This window comes from Schistocerca gregaria, chromosome 4, assembly GCF_023897955.1.
Source record: "Schistocerca gregaria isolate iqSchGreg1 chromosome 4, iqSchGreg1.2, whole genome shotgun sequence".
NCBI lineage: Eukaryota > Metazoa > Arthropoda > Insecta > Orthoptera > Acrididae > Schistocerca > Schistocerca gregaria.
In genome coordinates, this window is record NC_064923.1 from 419,443,924 (window position 1) to 419,469,947 (window position 26,024).

General features: G+C 39.8%; 1 protein-coding gene across 1 annotated transcript in view; it reads right to left on the reverse strand.

Moving 5' to 3' along the window:
* Positions 1 to 26,024, reverse strand: part of LOC126267246 (DDB1- and CUL4-associated factor 13) — a 65,326-nt gene that overhangs the window by 17,152 nt on the left and 22,150 nt on the right. The window contains exons 3-6 of the mRNA XM_049972254.1: positions 22,128 to 22,325; positions 5,816 to 5,984; positions 5,592 to 5,739; positions 862 to 1,015 (exon numbers count right to left, since the gene is read on the reverse strand). Coding sequence (XP_049828211.1) covers positions 862 to 1,015; positions 5,592 to 5,739; positions 5,816 to 5,984; positions 22,128 to 22,325 — 669 coding nt within the window. The remainder of the gene's footprint in view (positions 1 to 861; positions 1,016 to 5,591; positions 5,740 to 5,815; positions 5,985 to 22,127; positions 22,326 to 26,024) is intronic.

The window sequence follows — 26,024 nt, forward strand, 5'->3', positions numbered from 1 at the left end:
GTTTAACCACAAGTTTTCTTTTGCATATGATGAAGTATAAAAATTCCGAATATGCTGCAGGTATCCACCAGTATTCTGAGTTTCCAGTTTTAGATAAAGTCTCAATACTGAGGGTACCAATTAATGTTGTTTTGTGTCGTTTGAGAAGCTTTAGGAACCCTCAGTTCTTTTCAATGATTTCTTAGTATCCAGAATCCAAATGATCAGGTCTGCATTTGCTGTAACTGACTTAGCCCTTGAGTAATTGCTCTATTGCTTGTCTTTCCATCATGCTGTGTTTACTGCTGTTTATAGTCAGTGGGTATGAGACTGAGCTGTTGACACACTCTCATTGTATGGGTTGCTAATCCATATGGAAGGGTCTCAAGGCATTTTCTGGCCATAGGTAGGCATTTCTTCTTACCCCAAATAAGTTTAGCTTTGTAATCAATATTTTGGTGGCAGATTGCAGTGGTTTCCTACTAAGCCATAAAACTGCCACAACCTTATGCACTTATTTTATTTTTAAACAATTGGTCTTCTGTTTCAGTGACACAGTTGTTTGTCTACAGTGACTTGGAAAACCAGAATTGGGATGACTGGATTAGGTAAACAAGGTGAACTCTCTTTGTATCTATAGAACAAAAATTTATAAATATTTCCACAACTTATCATCGTTTCTTAAAATGTATTATTAATATCTTACAATTTTCTAGGACTTAAGTTCTTACAACAACTTTTCCTGTATTTGCAATACAAAATTCCCCATTTTAACTGTATATAAAATCACCAGCCTAAAATATGCTACGACATCACACACGCATGTATACACGCACATGCCGACCCCCCCCCCCCCCCCCCACACACACACACAAAACATACCTTTGCAGCTTCAAAAATTCTTATTGATTTGTCATAGCTTCCACTAACAAACTCCTTTCCTGTAGGAGAATAGTCGACTGTGATCACAGCTGATGTGTGGTCACAATGAACTTGAAATGGTGCATTTAACTTTCTCATGTCAAAACTGTAGAGGCTGTAAAAGTCAATTTTTAATTAATCTCAACAATTACTATAAATGAAAATAACTGTAAATATTATTACACAAAGACACTAGCCTAAGCCACTATGGAACAGAGGGAAAATGTGAGTGTAACATGTAACAATAGGTTTTTGATTCTTTCTGACGTCACACACAGGAGTAGGTACATCCAAATATAGCTTAACACACTTGAACTTTCTTATGTTGTTAAGCTCATTCAGCTGCATAACAACCAAAATGTTTGTTCCCAGAATGGTGGACACTGTCATAATCAACACTGCACTGCACTTGTGTATCAAGGCAGTAAGATTGTTTTTGAGTTCCTGCGAGACAATCTGTCATTCCTCAAGACAAGAAATCCTTAACATAACAACTGTCATGGGAGGTACGAATATAGCTGTAATAATACTTCCAAGTGAATTCCAGAGAATTAATTTAATGAACAAATAAAATTTATTTTGAAGATTGTGATTCTGATTTCAGAAGCACACCCTGTATGCCGAGTTCTTGCTAATTACAGGGTGTTTAAAAATTAGTTACACAAAAGCAACCTTTAATGGGGAAAAGAGTAAATAACTTACAGAAATGTTTGATACAGCAATGAATGCAGTATATGTTTAAGTTTTACTTACACCTAATACTTAGTTCCTAAGGTTCCTGCTAGTAGCATGCACAAATGAGTTATTCCAACAGTTACCGTGGAGTCATACAATGGTGCAGAGCATGTGCAGTGTTGTTTATGGTTTCATGAATCCAAATATGCTACTACAGTTCAGACACAATTCAAGACTAAATATCACACACCAACACCTCAAAGATAAACTGTTATTAATTAGTAATCGTTTCACCAAAACTGGCTGTATATCACACAGGATGCCGGGACAGGGTCAGCCAGCAGCCTTTGGTGCAGCAACTGAACAAGTTTGGCAGTCTTAACACTCATAGTCTGAGTAAATCGAAGATACATGTCAGCTTAGAACTGAATATGCCTAGTGTTACAATGTGGAATGTATTACAGAAATACCTGTCATTCAAATCCTACAAACTGGAACGATCGCAAGTTTTAAGAGAAAGTGACAAAGAAAAATGAGCTGAGATTTGTGTAGAAATGTTTACGAAAATGCAGAGTGAAGACAATTTTCTTAACGGTTTTCAGTGTCAAAGGCGCCTTCCATACTTGCAATAAAGTAAATCAGTATAATGTTCAGATAAGGAGTGAGGAGAAACCACATCACATAATCAAACATGTATTGGACTCACCTAAGGTAATTGCTTTTTGCGCTGGAAGTTGAAACAAGGTTTACGGTCCTTTCTTTTTTTCCATGTCAACTGTAAGTAGCATATTGTACCTGGACATTCTTGAACATTATCTAATGCCTCAATCACAACAAGTTTAGGCACAGAATTTATTTTCCAACAAGGTGACATGCCACCACATTATCATTGTGAAGTTGTCGCACATCTCCATAGGAATGTGCCAATTTGGATTGGACGTGGTGGAACAATATCCAGGACACCACAATCACCTGATTTAACTCCAATGGATTTCTTTGTATGGTGTTCCATTAAAAACAGTGTGTGTGTTCCTGTGCTGCCAGTAAACATCGACAAACTGTGACAATGGATAACACAAGTAGTTGCCACTCTACTAGCTGCTTAGGATTTGGCAAGAAACTTATTACAGATGTGACATTTGTCATGTTACAATAGGTAGCCACACAGAACATTTGTAAATAAAACTTGGAAAATAAACATCATTCAGTGTTGTATCAAACATAGAGTGTGACAATTAATGAACTATTGTTTTATGATGTTCAAACTGCACAGTTGGCCATGGGGCATGATGGAAATTATTATGCACATGTGTACATGCCTTGTTGTCAGCCATTTGCATGTGAAAATGTCACAGTACAGCATGCCTGAGCATCTAGCACTTGTGAAGGACTACTATACAAGCAATAACAGCCCAACTGATGCTCAAAGGAAGTTTGAGACCGAGTTCAAGGTGAAGACAACTGGTCCAAGTGTGCTCACAATCAAGAATTTGATTTGCAACTTTGAGAGGATGGGTAGTGTTCGTGATGACTGTGTCTTCTAACCGAACTGCGTGCCTATGGAATATCGCCTCAGTTGTGTGACGATTCATGATGTCCCGTCAGAAAGGTCACAGTTTGTGGTGACAGAAGGAAAGTCATTGAGAAAAACAGAAGTAATATCTGACGTTCCCCAAGGAAGTGTTATAGGCCCTCTATTGTTCCTGATCAATATTAACGTCATAGGAGACAATCTGATTAGCTCTCTTGGATTGTCTGCAGATGATGCTGCCATTTACCATCTTGTTAAGTTATCAGATGACCAAAATGAATTACAAAATGATTTAGATGCGATACCTGTATGGTGCGAAAATTGGCAATTGACCCTGAATAAAGTAAAATGTGAAGTTATTCACGAGTACTAAAAGATATCTGCTAAATTTCAAATACACGATAAGTCACTCAAACCCGAAGGCTGTATCTTCAACTCAATACTTAGGGATTACAATTACAAATAACCTAAATTGGAATGGTCACACATATAGTGTTGTGGGGGGAGAAAACAAAGACTGTGATTCATTGGCAGAACACTTAAAATGTGCAATAGGTATATTAAAGAGACTGCTTACACCATGCTTGTCTGCCCTATTTTGGAGTATTGCTGTGTGGTGTGGGATCAGCATCAGGTGGGACTGATGGATGACATCAAAAAAGTTCAAACAAGGGCAACTCTTTTTGTATTATCGCAAAATAAGGGATATAGTGCCACTGACATGATACGTGAATTGGAGTGGCAATCATAAAAACAAAGTTGTTTTTTGTTGTGACAGGATCTTCTCATAAAACTAATCACCAATTTTCTCCTCCGATGGCAAAAACATTCTGTTGGCACCCACCTACATGGGGAGAATTTATCATCATGATAAGAGAAATTAGGGCTTGCACAGAAAAATTTAAGTGCTTGTTTTTCCCACACGCCATTCAAGAGTGGAACAGTAAAGAGACAGCTTGAATGTGGTTCACTGAACCCTCTGCCAGGCACTTTATTGTGAATAGCAGAGAAATCATGTAGATGTAGATGTAGATGTTAGCAACATCGATTGTCCAAAATGGGTGAGAGCACCTGAAAACATCAAGAAGACATGCACTGTGTTTCAAACCAGCCCCAGGAAATCAATCAGACAAGCTGCGTAACAGGTGGGAATCAACCGGGAGAAACTGCAACAAATGGTTGTTAAAGACCTGCATCTCTTCCCATACAAAATTCAAACTCATCAGCCATTAAGCCTCAGGATCATAGAGCAGCAGTTGTGTTTTGCCAACACTATCATCCACAGAATAGATGAACAGGACTTTGATGTGAATGTGTTTTGGTTTGGCAACGAAGCCCTCTTGCATTTGGACGGGTTTGTCAATAAGCAAAATTTACACATGTGGGGGGCTGATAATCCGTATTTCGCAGTCGAGAAATCTCTTCACTCTCAACGGGTGACTGTGTGTTGTGCAATGTCCAGCCATGGAATAATCAGTGCAATATTCCTGGACGGCACGGTGACTGCCGAATGGTATGTGATTGTTTTGGAAGATGATTTCATCCCTATTATCCAAAGTGACCCTGATTTTGACGAGATGTGACTCATGTAAGACAGAGCTCGAACCCATCAAAGCACGAGTGTGTTTGATGTCCTAGAGAAACACTTTGAGGACCATATTCTGGGCCTGGGAAACAATGGCATAGGCCTCGATTGACCGCCACATTCTCAAGATCTGAATACATGTGACTCCATTTTGTGAGACTTTACTAAAGGCAAAGTGTACAGCAACAACCTCAAGACCACCTGCTGAGATGAAAACAGTCATTCAGGAGGTCATCGACAGCATCAACGTTCCAACACATCAGTGGGTCATGCAAAATTTTGCTATTCGTCTGCGCCACATCACCACCAATGATGGCAGGCATATCGAACATGTCATAATCTAAATCACAATATCTGAAGTGACATTTACATGTTGAATAAAGTGTATGCATGCTGTAGTTTGTAACTAATTTACATTTTTTCCCTATAGTTCAGTAATTGTCACCCTGTATCAGTAAGCTATTTGACATTCTCTCAATGACAGTTACTTTTGTATAACTAATTAATAAACACCCTTTAATAAACCTGGATATCATTAACTCAGTGGTTTATATGTATTTAAGATAAAACAAAATTGGGTGGACCATTCCAACACCAGTTTTCACAGGAATTATTCAAAATCTAATTTCATGTGGTCAACATAATAACTGCTGCTATGTATACAGAAGATTATTACATAAAATAAACATTAATTATAGTGAAAAACAGCTAAAGTAAAACCCTTAGAGTGAAACAACAAGAGTAAAGCACATAATTATATTGCAGGATTGGACTTACAAACAAAACAACATAAAAACATTTATGTTTTCTTATATGCTTTCTGTTTTTCATTTATTTCATTATTAAGAAAAGAAACAGCAATGATAGAATTACTCTGTTAGGTACGAACAGTGCACTCACTTGTAATCCTCATTTGCTGTAGTAAAAACAAATGGCTCCATCGGGTTCCAGCTAATTTGATTTGTACGTAGGGTCATAACAAGTTTTCGCATTGGTCCAGTATCACGTGTATCATACAAAATGATACTTCTATCACTTGCACACGTCACTGCAATCATTTCCACTTTTCATGAACATGTCAGGCATCAAAATAGTACTTAGTTTATGTATAAAAAATAACTTACCTAGCAAGTCACTTTCTACAGGATTGAATGCAATGGTATGTAAGCTGTCAACTCCCCACTGATATGAATGAATGGGCTCATTGCGAGAATGTTCCCAAATCTGGCACAGTTCACCACATGTAGCGAAGACATCTTTTCTGTAATTATGGCTCACTCCCATAAGTACAGTCTGAAAAATACCAATTCATTGTTTTTCACATCTCAGCAATGCAACACATAAAAAGTCGTGTATGAGGGATGTTCAATAAGTAATGCAACAACTTTTTTCTGAAAGCAGGTTGGTTTCACTTAGGATTCCAATACACCATATTATTCCACACTCTTTTGGCTACAAAATTCTGTTTTTCAACATAATCGCTGTTCTTACACCGCCTTACTGGGAGAATTTGTATGCCTATATGGTACCACTCTACCGGTCCACGTTGGAACCAAGATTTTGCTACATCAATAAAATCCCCATAATATATGTACAGCTTCCAGTGGAGTGCATCCTTCATTGAGTCAAACAGATGGAAATCCGAACTGTAGGATGGATGAGGAAGAACAGTCCAATGTAGTTTTGTGAGCTCCTCTCAGGTCCCCAGATTTGTGTAAATCCTTGCATTGTCATGGAGGGGGAGAAGTTGGTTTGCATGTTTGTGATGACACACTCGTTGATGTCATTCTTCAGTTTCCTGGCGGTAGAGCAGTACACTTCAGAGTTGACCATTGTATCATGAGGGAGGTTATCGAACAGAATAACCCCTTTAGAATCCCTGATGACTGTCACCATGACTTTACCCGCTTAGGGTGCAGCATTCAACTTTTTCTTCGGTGGAGAGGTGGTTTGGAGTCACTCCACTGATCACCGTTTTGTTTACAGTTCAAAGTGGTGAATCCATGTTTCATCACCTATGATGATGATTGATAATAAACTGTCACGACCCGCCTCATAATGCACAATCATCTCCATACAGATAATCATTCGTTGCTCTTTATTGCCTTCTGTTGGGTGGCAAGGAACCCAGTGGTCATATACCTTTGAGTATCTCAACTGGTGGACAAATGTGTCAGCACTACCAACAGAAATGTTGAGTAGCAAGTTGTTTAATGGCGATCCATTGATCATCTCGAATGAGAGTGTCTACACATTCCAACATTGCAGGTGTCACAGCTGTGTGCAGCCGGCCAGCATATTGGCAGGTTTGTGTGACCTTGATGTGATTCTGACAGACACTTCACGAATGACTCACTGTTCTTTTGTTCACTGCTGGATCTCTGTAGACATTCTGCAAATGTCTATGAATATCTGTGATGCTCTGGATTTGTGGTAGAAGAAACCCAATGATAGCTCTCTGTTTGGAATGCATGTCCATTACAGACGTCATTCTGAGGGCTACATACAGCTTCAGGAAACTACGGGGGTTGAAGTCAGAATATGTGGGTATACCCAAAAAGAACAACAGAATAACATTGCGGTGGGTGGAGTTTGTGTAGTACGCTTTTCTGTTGCTAGGGGTGTGTAGCGTAACTCATTGCCAGTTCAGTGCTGCCAGTGTTGTTGACCTGGCTTGTTCTGTTCATCTGCAGCGATTGTTTCTGCTAGTGCTGTTTTGTTCTTTTTTCATTTTTTATGATTGCAAGTTTAAGTGAACAACGTGCAGCTGTGAAATTTTGTTTTCTACTTGGTAAAAATGCTGCTCAAACTGTTTTAATGTTGACAACAGCTTACCATGATGATGCTATGGGTAAAACTGAAGTATACGAGTAGTGTGCTCGATCTAAAAATGGCAACATGTCAACTGATGACAGATCTCACTCTGTACATCGATCAGCTGCCCAAACTGATGAAAATATTGAGAAAATTCGAGAGCTTATGCTCACAGACAATCAACTGTCAGAAATTAGTGTGTTATCTTGGAGCTTGGTTCAGAGAATTTTAACAGACGACTTGGAAATGGAAAGCGCTGCTGACTATTTTGTTCCTTGGATTCTGACTGACAATCAAAAGGAACATCAAGTTGAAGCATGGGGTGCTTTGAAACAACAGATTGAAACTGATCCAGGGTTTCCGTCAAAGTCATTACTGGTGATGAGTCATGGTGATGTAGTTACAACCCAAAAACAAAGCAACAGTCAAACCAATTGATGGCGTCATCGTCAAGCTATCCAAAAAAAAATTTGTCAAGTCAAATTAAACATCAGAACAATGCTGATTTGCGTTTTTGATGACAAGGGGGTGGTTCATTCAGAGTTTGTTCCCTCAGATCAGACCATCAATCAAACCTTTTATTTGGAATTTTGAGAAGATTGTGCAACAGCGTTCATCAAAAAAGATCTAATTTTTGGCACATGGGAGACTGGTTATTGCACCACAACAATTCAACTGCACACAAAGCCATTTCTGTTAGACAGTTTTTGGCAAAAATAGCAGGGTTCAGCTGCCCCATGCACGTTACTCATCTTACTTGGCTCCCTGCAACTTTTTCTTATTTCCACACATGAAAAGAAACCAATTTGAAAACGCTGAAGAAGTATAGGAACAAAAGCATGGGAGGAGCTGTCAACCATTTTTAAAGATGGCTACAAAAAATGTTCCGCACAGTTGGGCAAATGTATTAGTTGTAATGGAGACTATCTTGAAGGGAATAAGGTTGTTTTGCAAACAATTTGAAAATACATAGCTTTTAAAAAATAATTCCAGTTTTTTGGGTACTGCCTCTTATTTCATATTCCACAATGTCCCACTTAAAATCCACATTTTTTCACCCAAAAAGAAGTGTGGCATTGCTTAATGAACACCCCTTGTATAAAGGAAAATAACACTCAATTACCTATCTCCCCCCCCCCCCCCTCCTCCTCCCCCACCCCCATCCCTCCCTTCCTACATGTGTGTATACACATTTTTAAGCTTCAAGATAATGGCACAGAATAACCCCATTTTTACATTCCTGGAATTAATGTTTTACCATCATTTACAACATTTTTTTATAGGTCTCATCATATTTCCTATGCCCACAAAGTTAATTTTCACCCGATTTTGCATCAACATATTTATAATTTTCCTGAGATTTACGCATTATGAAAAAATGTTTGTGGAGAATAAATGATGCTGGCATGATGTTGGTCATCCAGTAGTCTTTACAAATATTACGTGGTAAAGTTTCTTGACACCATGGAACTCTACCAGCGGATTTGAACCAGTAAACGTGTAAAAGTTGGGACAATTCAATCTTTCGCTGCTGCCAAAGCTCTACTTGGCATGGTGTCTGATGGGAGTAACTAGGTTCGTTTGAATGAAGATATCATGGCCAATCACAACCAGTTCCAAACTGTCTCTACTGAACAAACACAGTTTTGTGACTGTTGTGATCATTGTGACATCTTTGTCGAACCATATTTAGCATGTTTTGGAGTATGGCCACTTGGGAGCGCTAGTTGATACCGTCATTCACTTTATGATGCTCAAATGTTTTTAGTTTAAACACAGCATTGGTTACGTATTTTATTCATGCTGAGCAAAACATGTTTCGAGAAATTATTCTCGTTGTCAAGTGCAGTATTTATGTATATATTTGTTGTGATGTTACACAAACAAACAATGAGAGTCACAGTTTGAGTGTGTGTGTGGTGAGCTACATATCTGATGATGCACAGTACCTGATAACCTTAAAAAGATGAGTACAGAGCAAGAGACACAGAATGACACATATTCAAACACCACATAATATACTTATGTACATATTTGCACTTGACAACGAGAAAAATTCTTGAAATGTGTCATGCTAAGCACGAAAAAATACGTAGCTAGTGCAGTATTTCATTATTTAAGTAACAAACGGCAGCGGCAGGCTTTCAAAAACAACGATTATGACATACGAAATTGAGTGAAATGTTCCTACTTCCCAGATAGTTATCAGTTCCAGTTACACCAGTAGTTTTTATTAGATAATAAACCTTCATTAGCTAATAAACAAGTGCCTGACAAGTCTTTTGATGCTTGTTACATACATATATCATACATAAAGTGCAAGGGGATACCCTACACATAACTTTTACAGCTTTAATGTTTTTCCCTCATTTTACACCATTTTCTGAAGTTCCTTGAAAAGTGTAACAGCAGAGTTTCACTGTATCTTCCAAAACTTGTACTGCACAACCACAATAAGATGGTGACAGTTTAAACAAGAAATGATAAATAAAAACATTTACTTTTCAAAACAAAGCAAAATAGAATAAGGAACCCCAGGCATCAATGTGGCCAGGATTTCTCAAGGAGATTATGACAGGAAGGGAGAAAAGAGGAGAGGAGGATAGAATGTTGAGCCACTCGTAATTGTGCAAAGTGTATAAAGAAGATTGGAGTAATATATTATTAAGGCAAAAAGAAAAGTAAAACACAAGAAGCTCGTGGCTTCCTGTTATGTGCCTTAATCTTAAGTATCAAATGATTAGTCCTTATTTTCTTTCACTTTTTTTAGAGTAAGTTATAATGATTATGCGTGGAAAGCATTTATTACTAAAAGTATGAGCATATGGGGGTACCAAGCAAATTTTTTAAAAGACTGAGGATACGTTATCTGTTTCATCTTATATGGACAATCATTGATACTTGTAGAAATAACCTCAGGTGTTTCCCAGGCAAGTGTGTTGGGACCCTTGTTATTCACGTTGTATATTAATGACCTAGCACACAATATTAATAGTACCCCTGACTTCCCACAGATAATGCAGTTATCCATAATGAAGTACCTGTCTGGAATAAAAAGCACAAATATTCAGTCTGATCTTAATAAATTTAAATGTGGTGCTAAAACTGGCAACGTGCTATAATTGTTCAGAAATATAAAATTGTTAACTTAACAAAACAAACAAAAATGTCGTATCCTATGACTACAATATCAATGAGTCACAACTACAACCAGACAAATATTTGGGTTAACAGTTTGTAGAAATATGGAATGGAATGAACAGATAGGCTCAGTTGCAAGTAAAGGTGACAGACTTCAGTTCATTGGTATAATAATACGAAAATGCAAGCATTTTACAAAGTAGACTGTTTACAAAACACTCATGAATATTGCTCAACAATGAAGAACTTGTGCCAAATTGGAATACAAGAAATATTGAAATATACAAAGAAAGGCAGCAGGAATGGACACACCTTCATTTCATCCAAGAGAGAATGCCATAGAGATGCTAAAATAAACTGAACTGGTAAATGTTTGACGACAGACACAAACCACCCTACAAAGTTCCAGAAACAAGCTTTCAGTGTGGAATATAAGAATATACAACTATCTAATACTTTAGGCCTCGTAACTAGAAACAGGCCTGATCTTACCGATAGTGCCAGTAGAGAAACAGGGATTAGTGATCATCATGTCATCAGAGGAACGATCTGTCCAGAAGGCCAGGAGAGTGTTTACGCTAGAAAAAGCAGTAACCAGTTGTTACCGTTCCACTTGCACACAACAAATAGCCATAATTCAGCTTCCGTATGGTGACCATAGAGGGACTTAGGATAAAGTTTAAATCACACTCTGGAGACTTAAGAGCTAAAAAAAAAGCCGGTTGAGGATGGAAAGTACACTCCATGGTTTAATAACCAAATTTGGAAAATGGTGAGAAAACAAAGGGTGTAGTACTCTTGGTTCAAAAATGTTAACTGACAAATTTTAGTAGAAATTCATGTGCCCACACGAACACTAATGTGCATAGTATGTAACAACTTCCACCGCTCTACCTGTCTAACTTTGTCGAGAACCCGAGAAAATTATGATCGTACCTAAAATCTCTCAGCAGGTCAAAGGCCTCCATCCACTTACTCGTTGATCAGTCTGGGGTGACAATAGAAGACAGCTAAGGAAAGCTGATGTTTCAAATTTCATGTTTAAAAAAGCATACATGCAGGAGGATTGTACAAACATACCATCGTTAGGCTGTTGTGCAGACTTCCACATCATAGGCATAGAAACTGATATCCTTGGCATACCTAAAAAAAATGTTGCTAAGTTCAGATGGAATCCCAGTTTGGTTTTACAAAGGGCACTCTGCAGTATTTGCCTCTTGCTTAGCAGCCTGCATTTATCAAGAATATCTCACCCAGCAAACCATCTCAACTTAATGGAAAAAAGTGCAGATGACTCCTGTAAATAGGAAAGGTAAAAGATCTGGTGCCATAACTGATTTATGGCAGTCTGCAAAAGTTAGCTATTCAGGCTGAGTCCAGCCTGGCAGAGATTTATAACTTCTGCATATTCATCTAAATTCTGGAGATCACTGTGAAGTGCTTGGCAGAGCACACTTCCAATTGTACCAGTTATTAGGCTACCTTTGCGTTACATTTACATATGGATCGCAAAAAAATGGCTGTTTAAACAACTCTGTTCATGCTGTAACTAGTCTGGTCTTGACTTCACAATCTCTATAGGAGCAATACATCTACATACATACTCCTCAAAGCATTGTACACTACATGACGGAGGGTATGCTGTGCCACTACTGCCGTATAATTACAGAACAATGTCCTTAACATTGGTTTGCTGCAGAATTCTTGAACACATTCTGAGTTTGAATATAATAAATTACCGTGAGAAAGAAAAGCTGAGAAAGAAAAGCTTTTGTCCACAAATCAGCACGGATTTAGAAAGCATCGCTCCTGCGTAACTCAGCTTGCCCTTTCCTCACATGATATCCTACAAACCAAGGATGAGGGAAAACAGGCAGATTCCATATTCCTAGATTTTCAGAAAGTATTTGACATGGTGCCCCCCCTACAGACAGATGACAAAAGGTCCGAACATGACATGCGAGTGGTTCGAAGACTCCAAGTATTAGAACATGGTCCTTGATGGCGAGTGTTCATCAGACACAAGGATATCATCAGGAGTACCCTAGAGAAGTGTGACAGGACCACTTTTCTTCTCTATATACATAAATGCTCTGATAGACAGGGTGAGCAGTAATTTACAGCTGTTCCCAAATGATGCTGCAGTGTGTGATGTATGGAAAGGTGTTGTCATTGAGTGAATGTAGGATTAACACGATGACTTAGACAAAAATTCTAGCTGGTGAGATGAATTGCAGCTCGCTCAAAATATAGAAAAATGTAATTTAATGTGCATAAGTAGAAAATCAGTTCTCTAACACTCAAATACAGCATTAATAGGGTGCAGCTTGACATAGTCATGTCAAATATCTGTGTGTAACATTTCAAACTGATGGAATGAGGACATCAGGTTGGTATTAGGGAAGCTGAATCCCCGACTTCATGTTATTGAAAGAATTTTGGGAAAATGTAGCTTACCCATAAAGGGGACAGCATGTAGAATACTAGTGTGATCCATCTTTGAATACTGTTCCAATTTTTGAGGACCCCACAACGTCAGATTAAAGGAAAACATCAAATAATTCAGAGGCATCCTGTTAGATTTGTTACCGGTAGGTTTTTTCTGCACCCAAGTATTACGGAGATGCTTTGTTAACTCAAATGGGATCCCTGGCGAGAAAATGATGCTCTTTCTGAAAGGCATTATTGCACAAATTTAGAGAACCAGCATTTGGAGCCAATTGCAGAATAATTCTACTGCCACCAACGTACATTTTGTATAAAGACAATGACGATAAGAAGTGACAAAATAGGGCTTGTATGGAGTTTTTTAGGCTGTTGTTTTTCCCTCACTCTATTTGTGAGTGCAACAGCAAAAGAAATTACTAGTAGTGGTACAACATACCTCCATCATGCAGTGTACAGTGCTTTGCTGAGTATGGATGTAGATGTATTGCTGCTGTAGAGACTGCAAAAACAATATCAGACTAGTTACAGCATGCACAGAGTTGTTTAAGCTGCCATTCTTTCTGCAATCCATATGTAAATGGAATGCAAAGAAGCCCTATAACTGGTGCAATGGGAAGAGCGCTCTGCCAAGGACTTCACAGTGATCTCCAGAGCATAGATGAAGATGCCATTAAGTGCCTCTGAAGGGCAATGTTGGGAAATGGAAGAGCTGACCAAACAAGAAAACTGGAGCAAATGAAATCATTGCTCCCCAACAGCGATCCCTTTTCGCTCCAACCTGTTATGAGTTCTGGAGGGGGACTGCTGCTGTTGGAGGGATACTAACCAGCCAGCTCACATATATATTCCTCAAATCACACCTTCATTCCCAGATGTTTGTTATATCCATTAGTATCCAGGTGCATATGGTACACTGTGCAATGCAGTGTACACCAACTGATGATTACGAGACAGAAACTACTTGCAGCACAACCGTCTGCCATCCACGGACCCTACTGCCAGTAGCCACTAGTTCCTGCCAGAGCTGCATGCAGTAAACTCCATGCCTCTGCTCCACTGTGTCACCTGCTGGGTGACAATCTACTGTTACCAGCCACCTCCCTGGAGGGCTACTACATTGATCCTGGGCCAGCTTACTTCCCAGCTACAACTTCGCTGTCAACTGGCCTGTAAGGACCTATATTCTTGCTTATTATCTCATACAATAGGTACTTGCCATCATCTTCGGTCACACCTGGCACTATGGTTTTATCACTGTCTGTCTACCTTGGCGTGTTGTTGCTGCAGACATGACGCAGCAGTGCTATGAAGAACAGCCATTGTCATCCCTCACTGACAGGATAGCAATTGCGTCAATACTCCACATCAGGGGGAATGTCAGCAGCTGCGGCCTCTTGCACACGATGCTTGTCATTTGCGTGAAGTGCTGATGCCGGAATACCGTGTGCCCACAGCCACCTATGTCACTAAGGACAATAACCACCTCTCTGGCTACAGCTATATCCTTGTAAATGACATGAATAAAGGACAGTTACAACGAGGTAAGTTTTACTGATTGTTTGCCATAAGATTCCAGCTATCAGCCTACCCGTAGCCCACAACAGATGGGAAGGCAGCAGTCCAACTTAGGTGCCCATATGCCGATCCACCCACTACTGTAGAGGTTATGTCTCAAATTCAACATACAGGTGTCAGAAGTTCATCATCATCATCATCATCATCATCAATGGCTACCATTTATTGAGAGGTTGCTCCAGCTGTGTTGTCATTAGTAGGATCTGGTTTTCATCTCCAACGGTTTGAATGTGGTGAGTGAACTTGTTGCTTCTTTTGCTCCATTGTACAAACATGGTAGGGTAAACTGACTGCCGGATTCTGCAGGTGTGGCTTTTGAGAACAGAAGGACGTGTGAATTTGCTTCAGTTTAAAAGTAACATTAGGGAGGATTATTTTGGCCACTTAGATGCTAGATGTGTCTAAGTTGTGGGCACAAAGCCCAAGAGTGTCCAGAGTCAATATGGCTTATCATGCATCGTAAGAACTGAGGGCATGTCCAGTTGCTATGTTTGAAGGTCTGGTGCCTGATGATGCATAGTAAGAATTGAGAGGTGTAAAAGTTTTTCACAAATGACGGGTTCACAAACAAGAGAAATGTTGACTCCGGAACCAACTGGGTAGCAGATATGAGCAAAAGTAATGCTGCTTTGCACAAGCAAGTAGATAGACTGACAGCAGATAACACATGTGTGCAGCAAAAGATACAGGAAACACAGGCTTCATCCAGTAGTACAATACTAGAGTTAGTAGTGACCCGGTGCAGTATAACGAGTCTCGGACAGTGCCAAATCCAGCTCTCACTTGGAGAAAAGGCAACTGTAAGACTCAGAATTGTTGGATCTGAAGTCTTGCCCCTCTCCACAGTCACACGGTAGTGGCAGAATGCAAAATCCTTGCTGGCATTGGCAATAGTCATTGCACTATGCTCTTCCATCAACTGTGTGTACCGGAAATCTTCCTAATGGCTTCCCATGCTTTCGTAGGACAAGCGGGGTGTCCAGGAAAGCTTATGTAGTCCGGGTGTCCAGGAAAGCTTATGTAGTCCAGCCATTCCTAGTCAAAACTGTAGCAGTGTTCAAACAAAGCCAGCTGGCTGAATGTCATCCAGTTAGAGACCGTCCATTTTGGTGGCTTCTGTCCATGTAGTGCCCCTTCCAGAAGCTGGATCCACAATGGAAAGTGGTCATTGGAATGGAGGTCACCACTTACTTCCCACTGAGCAGAGTCTGCAAGGGCTGGAAATGAGTGAGTTCAATGGCTGAGGACAAACTATTAGCAGCTGAGAAACGAGAGGGACTGCCTGTGTTGAGGATGCACAGCTCCTGAGACATCATGAGGTCCTCCAAGACTCAACCCCTAGGACAAGTATAGTTTGAGCCCCATAACACATTATGGGCACTGAAATCACCCAGTATGAGAAATGGTGGGGGGAGTTGTTCTATAAGGTCTGTGACAGCCTCACTATCACATCTTGTATATGTAAGTACAGTGAGCAGATAGTGATCTTCTGACCCATATGAACTGCAATGGCTACAGCTTGTATGTCAGTAACCAAGGAGAGAGCAGTGGAATGTTGTGTGTGTGTGTGTGTGTGTGTGTGTGTGTGTGTGTGTGTGTGTGTTATTGACAAATACAGGAACCCCTCCCTTGGCACTTTTTCCAGTCAGATCATCCTTGCAATGAAGGGTATAGCCCTATAGTACAGAGGCATCAGAGGCTTTGAAATGTGTTTCACCCAAACACAAGCACAGAATATGTCTCTATGCTAAGAGTTTCTATTCCTCCACATGTGTACTGAACCCATTAATGTTCCACTGTAGTATGGGAGCTGTTTGCCATGTATGTTGCACTTTCACCCGGTCTTTCTGGTGGGGAGGAGAGCCCATAGTGGATGGAGGCTCAATCTTGGGGTGAGCTGAGTGCCCTAAGTCCATCGGCTCTGAAGACGAACTGTGAGAGATATCAGAGAGAGAGCGCAACGAAATCATGATCAGACTACTTACTTCTCATCTCCATCAGTGGCTGGTTCTTTGTCTTGGACTTCGGTTTTCTTTGCCTGGGAAGGTGGTAGTGCTATTGCTGGACAGTGGACCAGAATGAATCTTTGGAGGAGCAGAGATCTCCACAACATCAGTATCCAGGCCTTTTCTGATGTTCTGGGAGGAGGTATGGACATAAAAGTAACTGCAGCAGCACAGGCTCATTGACAAATGCAGGTACTGGTGCTAACACTAGCGACCTCCATCTATGTAGCAGTATCAGTCTTCTGAACTGGATGTTTAAGAACAGAAGGAAAGGAGGTAGCAAAAGTAAGGGACTGCATGCCCTTTTAGATCTTTTTGGGCTCACCATATGGGATGCACTGCACTAGTTTAATTTCCTGTGGCTCTCTTTCTTCAAGAAAGCAGCAGTGTTCAAACAAAGCCAGCTGGCTGAACATCACCCAGTTAGACCTGCTGACCATCCATTTTGGTGCCTTCTGTTCATGTAATGGTCCTTCCAGAAGCTGGATCCAGAACGGAAAGTGGTCACTGGAATGGAAGCCACCACTTGCTTCCCACCGAGTAGAGTCTGCAAAGGCTGGAGATGAGTGAGTTCAATGGCTGGGGACAAACTATTAGCAGCTGAGAAATGAGTGGGACTCCTTGTGTTGAGGATGCACAGCTCCTGAGACATCATGAGGTCCTCCAAGACTCAACCCCTAGGCCAAGTATACTTTGAGCCCCACAACACATTATGGGCACTGATATCACTACTCCAGACAGGGTGATCCCAAGAGCAATTAACACACTTACGAGGAGATGAATAACTGACTCTGTTGTGGGCAGCCTGACAACATAAGTGGCTTCTCCCTTACAACCAAGAGTAGTGTGCCCAAATTGCTAGCATTTAAAACAGTGCATTTGGTTAAGGACATAAATCAGCCTTGATGTTCTCTGAAAGTTTCTTGCTGTTGAAAGTCAGTATAAACAAGTCTGAATTCACTAAATCGCCATCCTCCCTTTTCATAATGTTTGCACATCAACAATGCCTTCTCGGCTTCACTCAACTTTCAGTTCTTCTCTGGGAATGTCAACTGGATCCCTGCAGGCTGCAACATCTTTGCTGTAATTCAATGTGTTATGTAGTAGTTCCTTTCACATATTCCCCACGGCATTGAGCTTTCTGAAGTCTCTTTACTTGTTGGAAACTAGACATTTCTACCAACAGCATTCCATTGTGCAACTGCTTGATAGATTTTAAACGTCCAGTAATTCCCTCTAAACAATTCTGAATGTAAAAAGGGAAGACCTCATAAAGCTGTTGCCTTCCCTTTTAACTATTACAAACACATTCTGATCAGTAGCATGAATTCTATTACTATACCATAAGCACTCCAAAACCTTGCTGAGTCAGGATGATGAGCCCTCTTGTTGGATTGAGTGTTTACACCCACCACTGGCCCACCCATCCTGCTAGGAGGAAGAAGAGGAAATTTTGAGGGTTCCATCTCAGTCCCACGAGCAGCTGGAGAAATAAAAGTCCACCTAGACAGAGCCCCACATGCCTAGGTAAGCCTTACACTACTGAAGTGCAGCATGTCTCCCAGAGGTTGCTCGCTGATGAACTTTCCACCTCAGCAGCCATGCATCTCATTAAGTTTTTTTATAGAGGTGTTACCATCCCCGGAATCCAGGTGATCAACCCAAGATCCCCATTCCCTGTGACACACAATGTTCCACTGCTGAGCTGTGCAGTGGTCATCAAGAATGTCCAGAGCTTATCGTGACAGAGTACTGGTGGCACTCAGGAAACTTGGGGTTGCCAAGCCCATACCCAGCAAATGAATGGTGAGTCTCCGAGGGCAAGGGTGAGCTGCCCTCAACAAATAAACACAGGAAACTTCCCTTCTCGTTGCAATCCTGATTTATATCTACTGATCACATTCCTCTAGTGTTTAAAGCTTTGTACAATAGCTATGGAAAATAGGAAGAAAGCATTTTCAATGAGTCAAAAACTGCAAATCACATAGAGGTACCACAAAAACAAGATGCTGCCATAAAAAGAATTTGCACACTCTCTCCAGATGTCATGTTTGGGACTGTGAGGCATTGTTAACCAATGGAAGGAACTTGAAAAATTGCTTGTAAAGGAGCAACAAACTTCCAGAAAGATTTTGTTGGGAGACATTCTGAGCTGGAAAAAATTTAATTCAGTGAATACATCAAGCTAGGGCTGTGTCTGTCTTTCTAAGTGGACTAGTAAATCATGTAACATCTCTCGAAATTGGAAAGAAAATGATACCAGAAAATGCTGACCTAATAGGTTTAAGCTGGAACTGTTTACCAAAAATCAATGGTGTGGTGAAATCTACAAATGAAATGACATTCTGGCCTGGAAAAATTGTGTCTCAGCAGGATTGACAACATGATTTGAAATGCGTGATTTGGTTAATTCAGATGGATTCGGAGTGTTCTTGAAACTCACGTATGACAAGTCTTACAAAATATAAACTGAAAGTCGCCAGGATGAGAACCACAGTATACACAGAATAATGGTACTTGCTTGTGCCAATGCTGTTGGGACAGAGACATTGGCATTGCTCAATACTGTTAAAGCTGCAAATCTCTGTTGCTTCAAGAACATACAACTTACAAAAAAGTGACAAGCCTAGATGTCAGAAATACAATTTGTCATATGGTTAAAATGTTTGGTCACAAAAGAACCAAAGAGAACTGCAAGACTATGCTTCTTATAAACAACTGTATTGCTAAACCAAAAGATGTTTCACTGCAAAACAATGAATTTGTTTTCTTTCCTTTCCTAGTATAGGTAGACAACCAGCAAACTTCTGTCCATGAAGGGAGCATCTCATTCAGTGGTATCAACAACACATTAACATGCCAGACTCTGTGAATTTTCTGCATGCACTGACCTTTATATCAGCTGTGTGGCATAATGTGGCACCTCAAATCATCGGAAACTGTTTCCAAGAGGCCTGAGTTATTGAGATGAGTTTATGAAGTGCTTGGAATTTTTAGAGGAATTTTTCTGTAGTCTACATGAATAACTGGATGAACTTTATGCCACAAACATGTGGAGAAGCAAATGTCGATGTTAACAATACTAGCAGCATAGAACTGCATGCAGTATGTGAGAAACTCAGCAATGTCCAGTTCCAATACTTTGTATTGGTTGATAATAATGTTCACTTTCACTCTCAATTAAAAAAAAAAAGAAACAACATATAATGTTTTGTAGATCTAGAGGTCCCTATGCAAATGATACGGGTAACATATGCTGAGAAAATAATATAAAGAGAGGAAAATAATAAACAGAGAGGAAACTTCAGTCTTTATTTGTTCATATTGATCAGAATTTAAACTGGAAGCAGCACTTTTGGAAGTTCTAAAACAACTTATTTGCAGTGAGAATCATTGCAGATCTGTGGGAGAGACAAATGGGTATGCTGACATATTTTCATTCAATAGTGTCATATGGAATAATGTTCTGGGCAATACATCTTTAGGGAAAAAAGTGTTCATTATTGAAAAACAAGCTGTAAGAAGAATATACAGCACACACCAAAGATCATCTTGTAGACATATGTTTCAGGAGTTTGACATTTTGGCTACTGGTTCACAATGTATTTATTCACTCGTGAAGATTGTTGTAAAAAATCCACTGTAATTCAAAAGGGACAATGATGCCATAGGAAAAAATTATATTCATTATGCCACATTAAGATTGTCTTTAGCACAAAAAGGAATATAAAATGTGTAGCAAACAGCAACGTACAATTTGAAAACAAACTGGATAAGTTTCTCCTTATCAATTCCTATTCCACAGCAGAATTTCTATTATTGTAATGTGCAAAGGTGGTGGATAGAAATTACTAACTCAAATCTGCAATATTTTTTTTCAAGAAAAGGTTAGCATCTAAGACATATTTACAAAGTCATTTATTATTTGAATGTAAAATCACTCATTCTAATTTATGATGTAAATGATCTGTAGAACATTAGAACTAGCTACCCAACCAACCCAAGAAAGCATTTTGTACTTTACTGCATAGGTTAATTAAATTTAGATTATAATACTGCAAATATTTTTTATAAGATCTGGAATCACTTTTGTAGATACATATTTATGTTAGTTCTCAAAGAAGCAGCTGCTACGGAATTTTCCATTTAAGATATTTTCCTGTTTAATGCATGCTTTACCTTTGGACCCTTGGAGAATGTTTTCATGAGATTTTAGTGTACAATTCTGTTTCTATCCTACTAATGTTCAAGGCTTCACAGTTGCCTCAGAAACACCGAGTCTTGTCAGTCCCTTATCATGCATTTGAACCTAATTATCTCTGCTGTGCCTAACCTACTCAGTATTCTATGACTCTTCAGGTCTTGACACAGCATGAGTCTTCATAAGTCTATGAGTGTTACCACTGTTTCAATCCCAATATTAAATTCTTCATGTTATTTGTATACCAAAGTAAAAAAAAAATCCATCCTGATAATATGCAAATATGAACTAACATATACCACTACACAAAGGTCAAGCAAGAAAGTTACTAAGCTCCAGATGCTCTATGTGCAGTCGTGTCCACTGATGAACATTAATTCTGGGTCACTCAGAAGGTTACACAAATATTAGATGGTATGTACTGCCTAACATATGCCATAAGTGGAAAAAATTAATGCCTTGTCCTCAGGAGACTTATCTATCCACAGTATCACATTGCTGAGTGCATATTCTGATTTTTAAACAAATATTGCAGGTAGGGACTACAATCACTTATGAATGTCCATAACCTCACTTTGCTTTAATTCATTCAATTTTAGTAGTTCATAAATACCAGGTAATACACCATGAACACACTTAGTTTCCTGTACATCTGTCCTATCTATGCTGTGTTTTGTTTATCTTCCACAGTTTTATACTGCATTTGTCAGAGATTCTGCAGCTTGCAATTTCATAGCCCCTGTTTATAGTTCTCACCATAGCCTGTATAAAGCTGACATATGCCCCACAGTTACATCAAAATACTTCAAGAATAAGAACTTTAGCCAGTGCAGTTCTGAAAATTTTTATGAGACTTTGGTGTACACTACATAGTGCTCACCTCAGTATGTTTCTGTAGATTTTTAGTCACTATCAGTGTGATATACATTCAACCCACAGCTGACTATTGCACTGAAGATGGTATTGTGACTGACCCCCTCCCCCCCCCCCCCCCCTCCCACACACACACACACACACACACACACACACACACACACACACACACACACACACACATCGCGCAATAGTAACTTTTTTTTATTATTATTTTTTTTTTATTTGGAGTACTTGCACGGACCTCTTGCAGAGCAGCAGAATGCTGATAAATAGTATAGTCATTCTCATAATTGCAATACACATTTGCTCTGAAAATAAGAAACCACAGAAAAACCGCAAGCTTGGCTTTGACAGTTCAGCATGAGAGTAACTCACCCTACTAAGGATAGTATTCAGAGGCTCCACATCTGCTCCAAGTTTCGGGGCATTTGATGGCCACGTCTTTATAGTTTTGTCATCACCAACTGTAATAAGTTTTTGCCCATCAGAGTGGAAGGTAATTCCTCGCAGGAACCCATCATGAGCTTGGAAAGAGTGAATGCAGGCCTGTTGCGGCAGATCCCAAATGCGAACCTGCAATCAAACACAGTATGTTTCACTATAAATCTAAAGCAAAACTAAGAAGTACATTGATCCAATATTAAAATGCTGCCTTTTTTTTTTTAAACTTCCACATAAAAACAGTACACAGTGGCATAAAAATATTTTTTGCCAGTACTCGCAAAAAATATATAAGCAGGATTAGGATAGCCTGCATCCTAATTCCTTGGCAATATACTATTTGGTTAAACTGCATTTACGGTGTCCTTGGCTCTTGCACTGCATGCCAATGTTGACAATTCACTGACATTAGTTTCAGTCATTCGGCTGATAGTTTAGGTAGCTAATGAAAACTGTTGACTCTAATGACTTCTTTTGGTGGCATATACAAATTGAATGCATCTGTTTTCCATATGGAGTATGGGAAGAAAACTAGATGTGCTGACAGACTAGGGTTTAGAGAAGTCTGAGGCCTACATTATGTTGGGCAGTGACAATTTGTTTGAGAGTCAGCAAAGCCAACAAATGTGAATGGAAGGAAACTTGATGTGTTAATAGACTGGCATGTACTGAAGCCTGAAGTCTACATTAGGCATGAGTGTGACAATCTGGTCGAGAGTTGATGAAGCTAACAAATCTCAACACAAAAATATGACTGCAGTAATAGACTGATGTGTCACAGAGTCCGAGATACACAATCGTCACCACAATAACCTACTTGTATGTCTTATTTCCTATTTTGCTGAAAATTATGACAATGTAGTTAAATGCTAACTTAATAGAACAAATTTACAGCCACCTTCATTTACAATCCATGGGAAATTATGAATGGGCATTTTGACCTGGTTACAAACAATTGTCTCACAATTTGTCATATTCAATTCCCATTGTTCAACATGCAAGTTGTTAGCAATATCAGCATACAAAGCAACACCCCTCTCTCTCTCTCTCTCTCTCTCTCTCTCTCTCTCTCTCTGTGTGTGTGTGTGTGTGTGTGTGTGTGTGTGTGTGTGTGTGTGTGTGTGTGTGTGTGTGTGTGTGTGTGTGTGTGTGTGCGCGCGCGTGTGCACGCATGCATGCGTGCGTGCCCGCACATGTGTGGAGGGGGAAGTTTTAGGTGCACTCGCACTCAACGATGAGGTCATCAGCACCCTTATGAAATTAGTAGAAACAAATGTGGTTAAGGTGCAGAAAATATGAAAAAAAGGGGATAAAAAGCAAACTGAGATAAACTGACAATCACTCGAGCTCACATCATGGAAGATAAAATTAAAGGAGCTCATATGTTCTAAAACAGTTAAGTAAACCTAAGAGAGGCAAGAGGAAAACTAAAACAGACTCACAGGAGTATATGGTTGACTTATCACTTATCAAAAACACGGATGACCCAGCCACCATAACAACATACGAGGCATGTTCAGAAAGTAATTGTGCTGTGACCATAATGGGCTGTGGTTTTTCTGTTTTTTGAGTGTTGGCAACACCTAGTGGTAAAGGGGGATCCTCTGACCAGAGCAAGCACTGCAAGAACAGTGGTACATAAACTCACACTGTAGTGCCTAGTTGTGTAAAAGAAGAAATGCCCCCCCAAAGTGCGAGCTACATGCTATGATCTGCTTTCCACTTGTGGAAGAAATAACACCACTCAAATTTTTCCATGAATCGAATGGTGCACAGTGAAGGTGTTATGAACAGAATGAGTGTGTTTAAGTAGTTTACGGAGTTTAGTGGAGGCAGAAACAATGTTCGCGAGGAACAGAGGAGTCCAAGATCTTTTATTTTTTAATGATGAGTTAGTGTAAAATATCGACATAACTGTCTATGGAGGCCACCGACTGACAGTGGATGAAATTTCTATGATGTTTCTACAACTCCCCAAAACTGTCTTATACGGAACACTTACAGAAACAATCCAGCACATGGTGGAAGAGTGCCCAGATCGAACTTACATGGGAACCTTTATCGATGTGGAAGATTGGTCCCAAAAAAGCTGACCGAGCAGCATAAGAAAAATCGGGTCAATAGTGCATGCGAGTCAAAGCACTCTTGGACTCGTTTGGTTGTGATGTTTTGAACTACCCCCGTATTCTCATGACTTAGCAATTTCAGATTATCATTTTTTCAACTCTCTGAAGGCATGCGTGAGTTGAATTAAATTTTCAACCGACAAGCAAGTGCAGATAGAGATTTTCAAGTGAGGAGAGGAGCGGCGGGAGACTTCTTTGAGGAGTGTATAAAGAAGCTTGTGCCACAGCTCACCACATTCATTGAATGGGATGGCAAATGTATGGAAAAATAGTCAACTATATCCTGTCTTTTTTTCAAATATACATTTCTTAAAAAAAAAATTTAAAATCTAGTACACTTACTTTCTGAGCCTGCCTTATATTAAAAACATCATCCTAAAATTTTAACAAACAAGTTGGACAATTCATAAAGCCATATCATATTTTTCTGGTTGTCAACTAAACTAGACGGCACATCTGTTGGCAAATGAGCTGCTGCCCTTTGGCTTGAAAATAAAATACAGTCTAGTAAAATGAGGCATACTGTGCCCTATATGCTAAGGGCACCACACACTGAAGGATGCTCTCACTGGAGCATGAATCTATGTGCCTTATGGCTATGGCTTATGTGTAGATGAGTAAGGAGGACATTATCACACCTGCATGGCTGGAAGGGGGTACACCATGGCCGTATTGTGGACTTTGCTAGATGCAGTTTATTATCTGTTCAGTTCCATTCTTATTCCCAATGATGCACAACTCTGTTCCTCAACAGCAACACAATAGCTTGCAGGAGGATGGCACACTGAACTAAGATCATGACACACTTACTTAGTTGCTAGATGTGCCATTTCGTTCCCTGCATTGTGCCCTGCCATCCAGCAGAAAGATGTCTCCTCTCCAGCCTTTGTTGTGGGAGGAGGGCATCCTGGATATGCTAGATTACTATATGTGCTGGGTACAAGCACTGTAGAGGGTGAAGAACATTCAGGGAATCTGAACAGACATGTCTCATCTGCTACAGTTCTAGCTAGATTGCATAAATTTTGCACTGAAGATAGTAAAGTCCTTAGGCAATCAGATCTTAGGGACACAATGAGGGAAAACAAGAGAGCAACCAATGGCTTTCCACTGTTTAGACCCATGCATAAATAGAGCTACAGAGTTTGGTGTGTAGTTAAAATGTTATAAAACAATGCATTAAAAACATATACAGGAGTGCAATCTCTCCTGTACTACACCAAATCTAAAATTACTGTGGGCTTCTGTGATAACCATGGTGGCATGGAGTTAAAAGCCCGGATTTAGGATTGTACATGCTCCAGCACACGCTGCACACAGATCCCAAACAGCATCATTGCTTGTGGACAATTGGAGAAAAGGCATTGCAGAAGTGGACAAGAAAAAGTATGGTATGCAGATCAGTTTGGAGCAGCAAGAAACTTACACGCCTGACACACCATAAGAAGCTGCCACCAGATGGTGTGTAGCGGTTCTACAGTGTCAGCACAAAGACAATATCGGGCCGGTCCTGTAAGCACACATGGCCAGCCTAATCCCATCATGTAGTGCAAGCTCATCATTTTCACAAGTGTGGGACAGCAGCTACATAGCATGCTTTTCCTGTGCTATCACCACCTAACGGATGTATGTTTGGACATCAAGAAAGCCTAAAATGCTATTTGGAGCTGCAATATCTTAAGAAGTTCCATCAACTAATGACTTC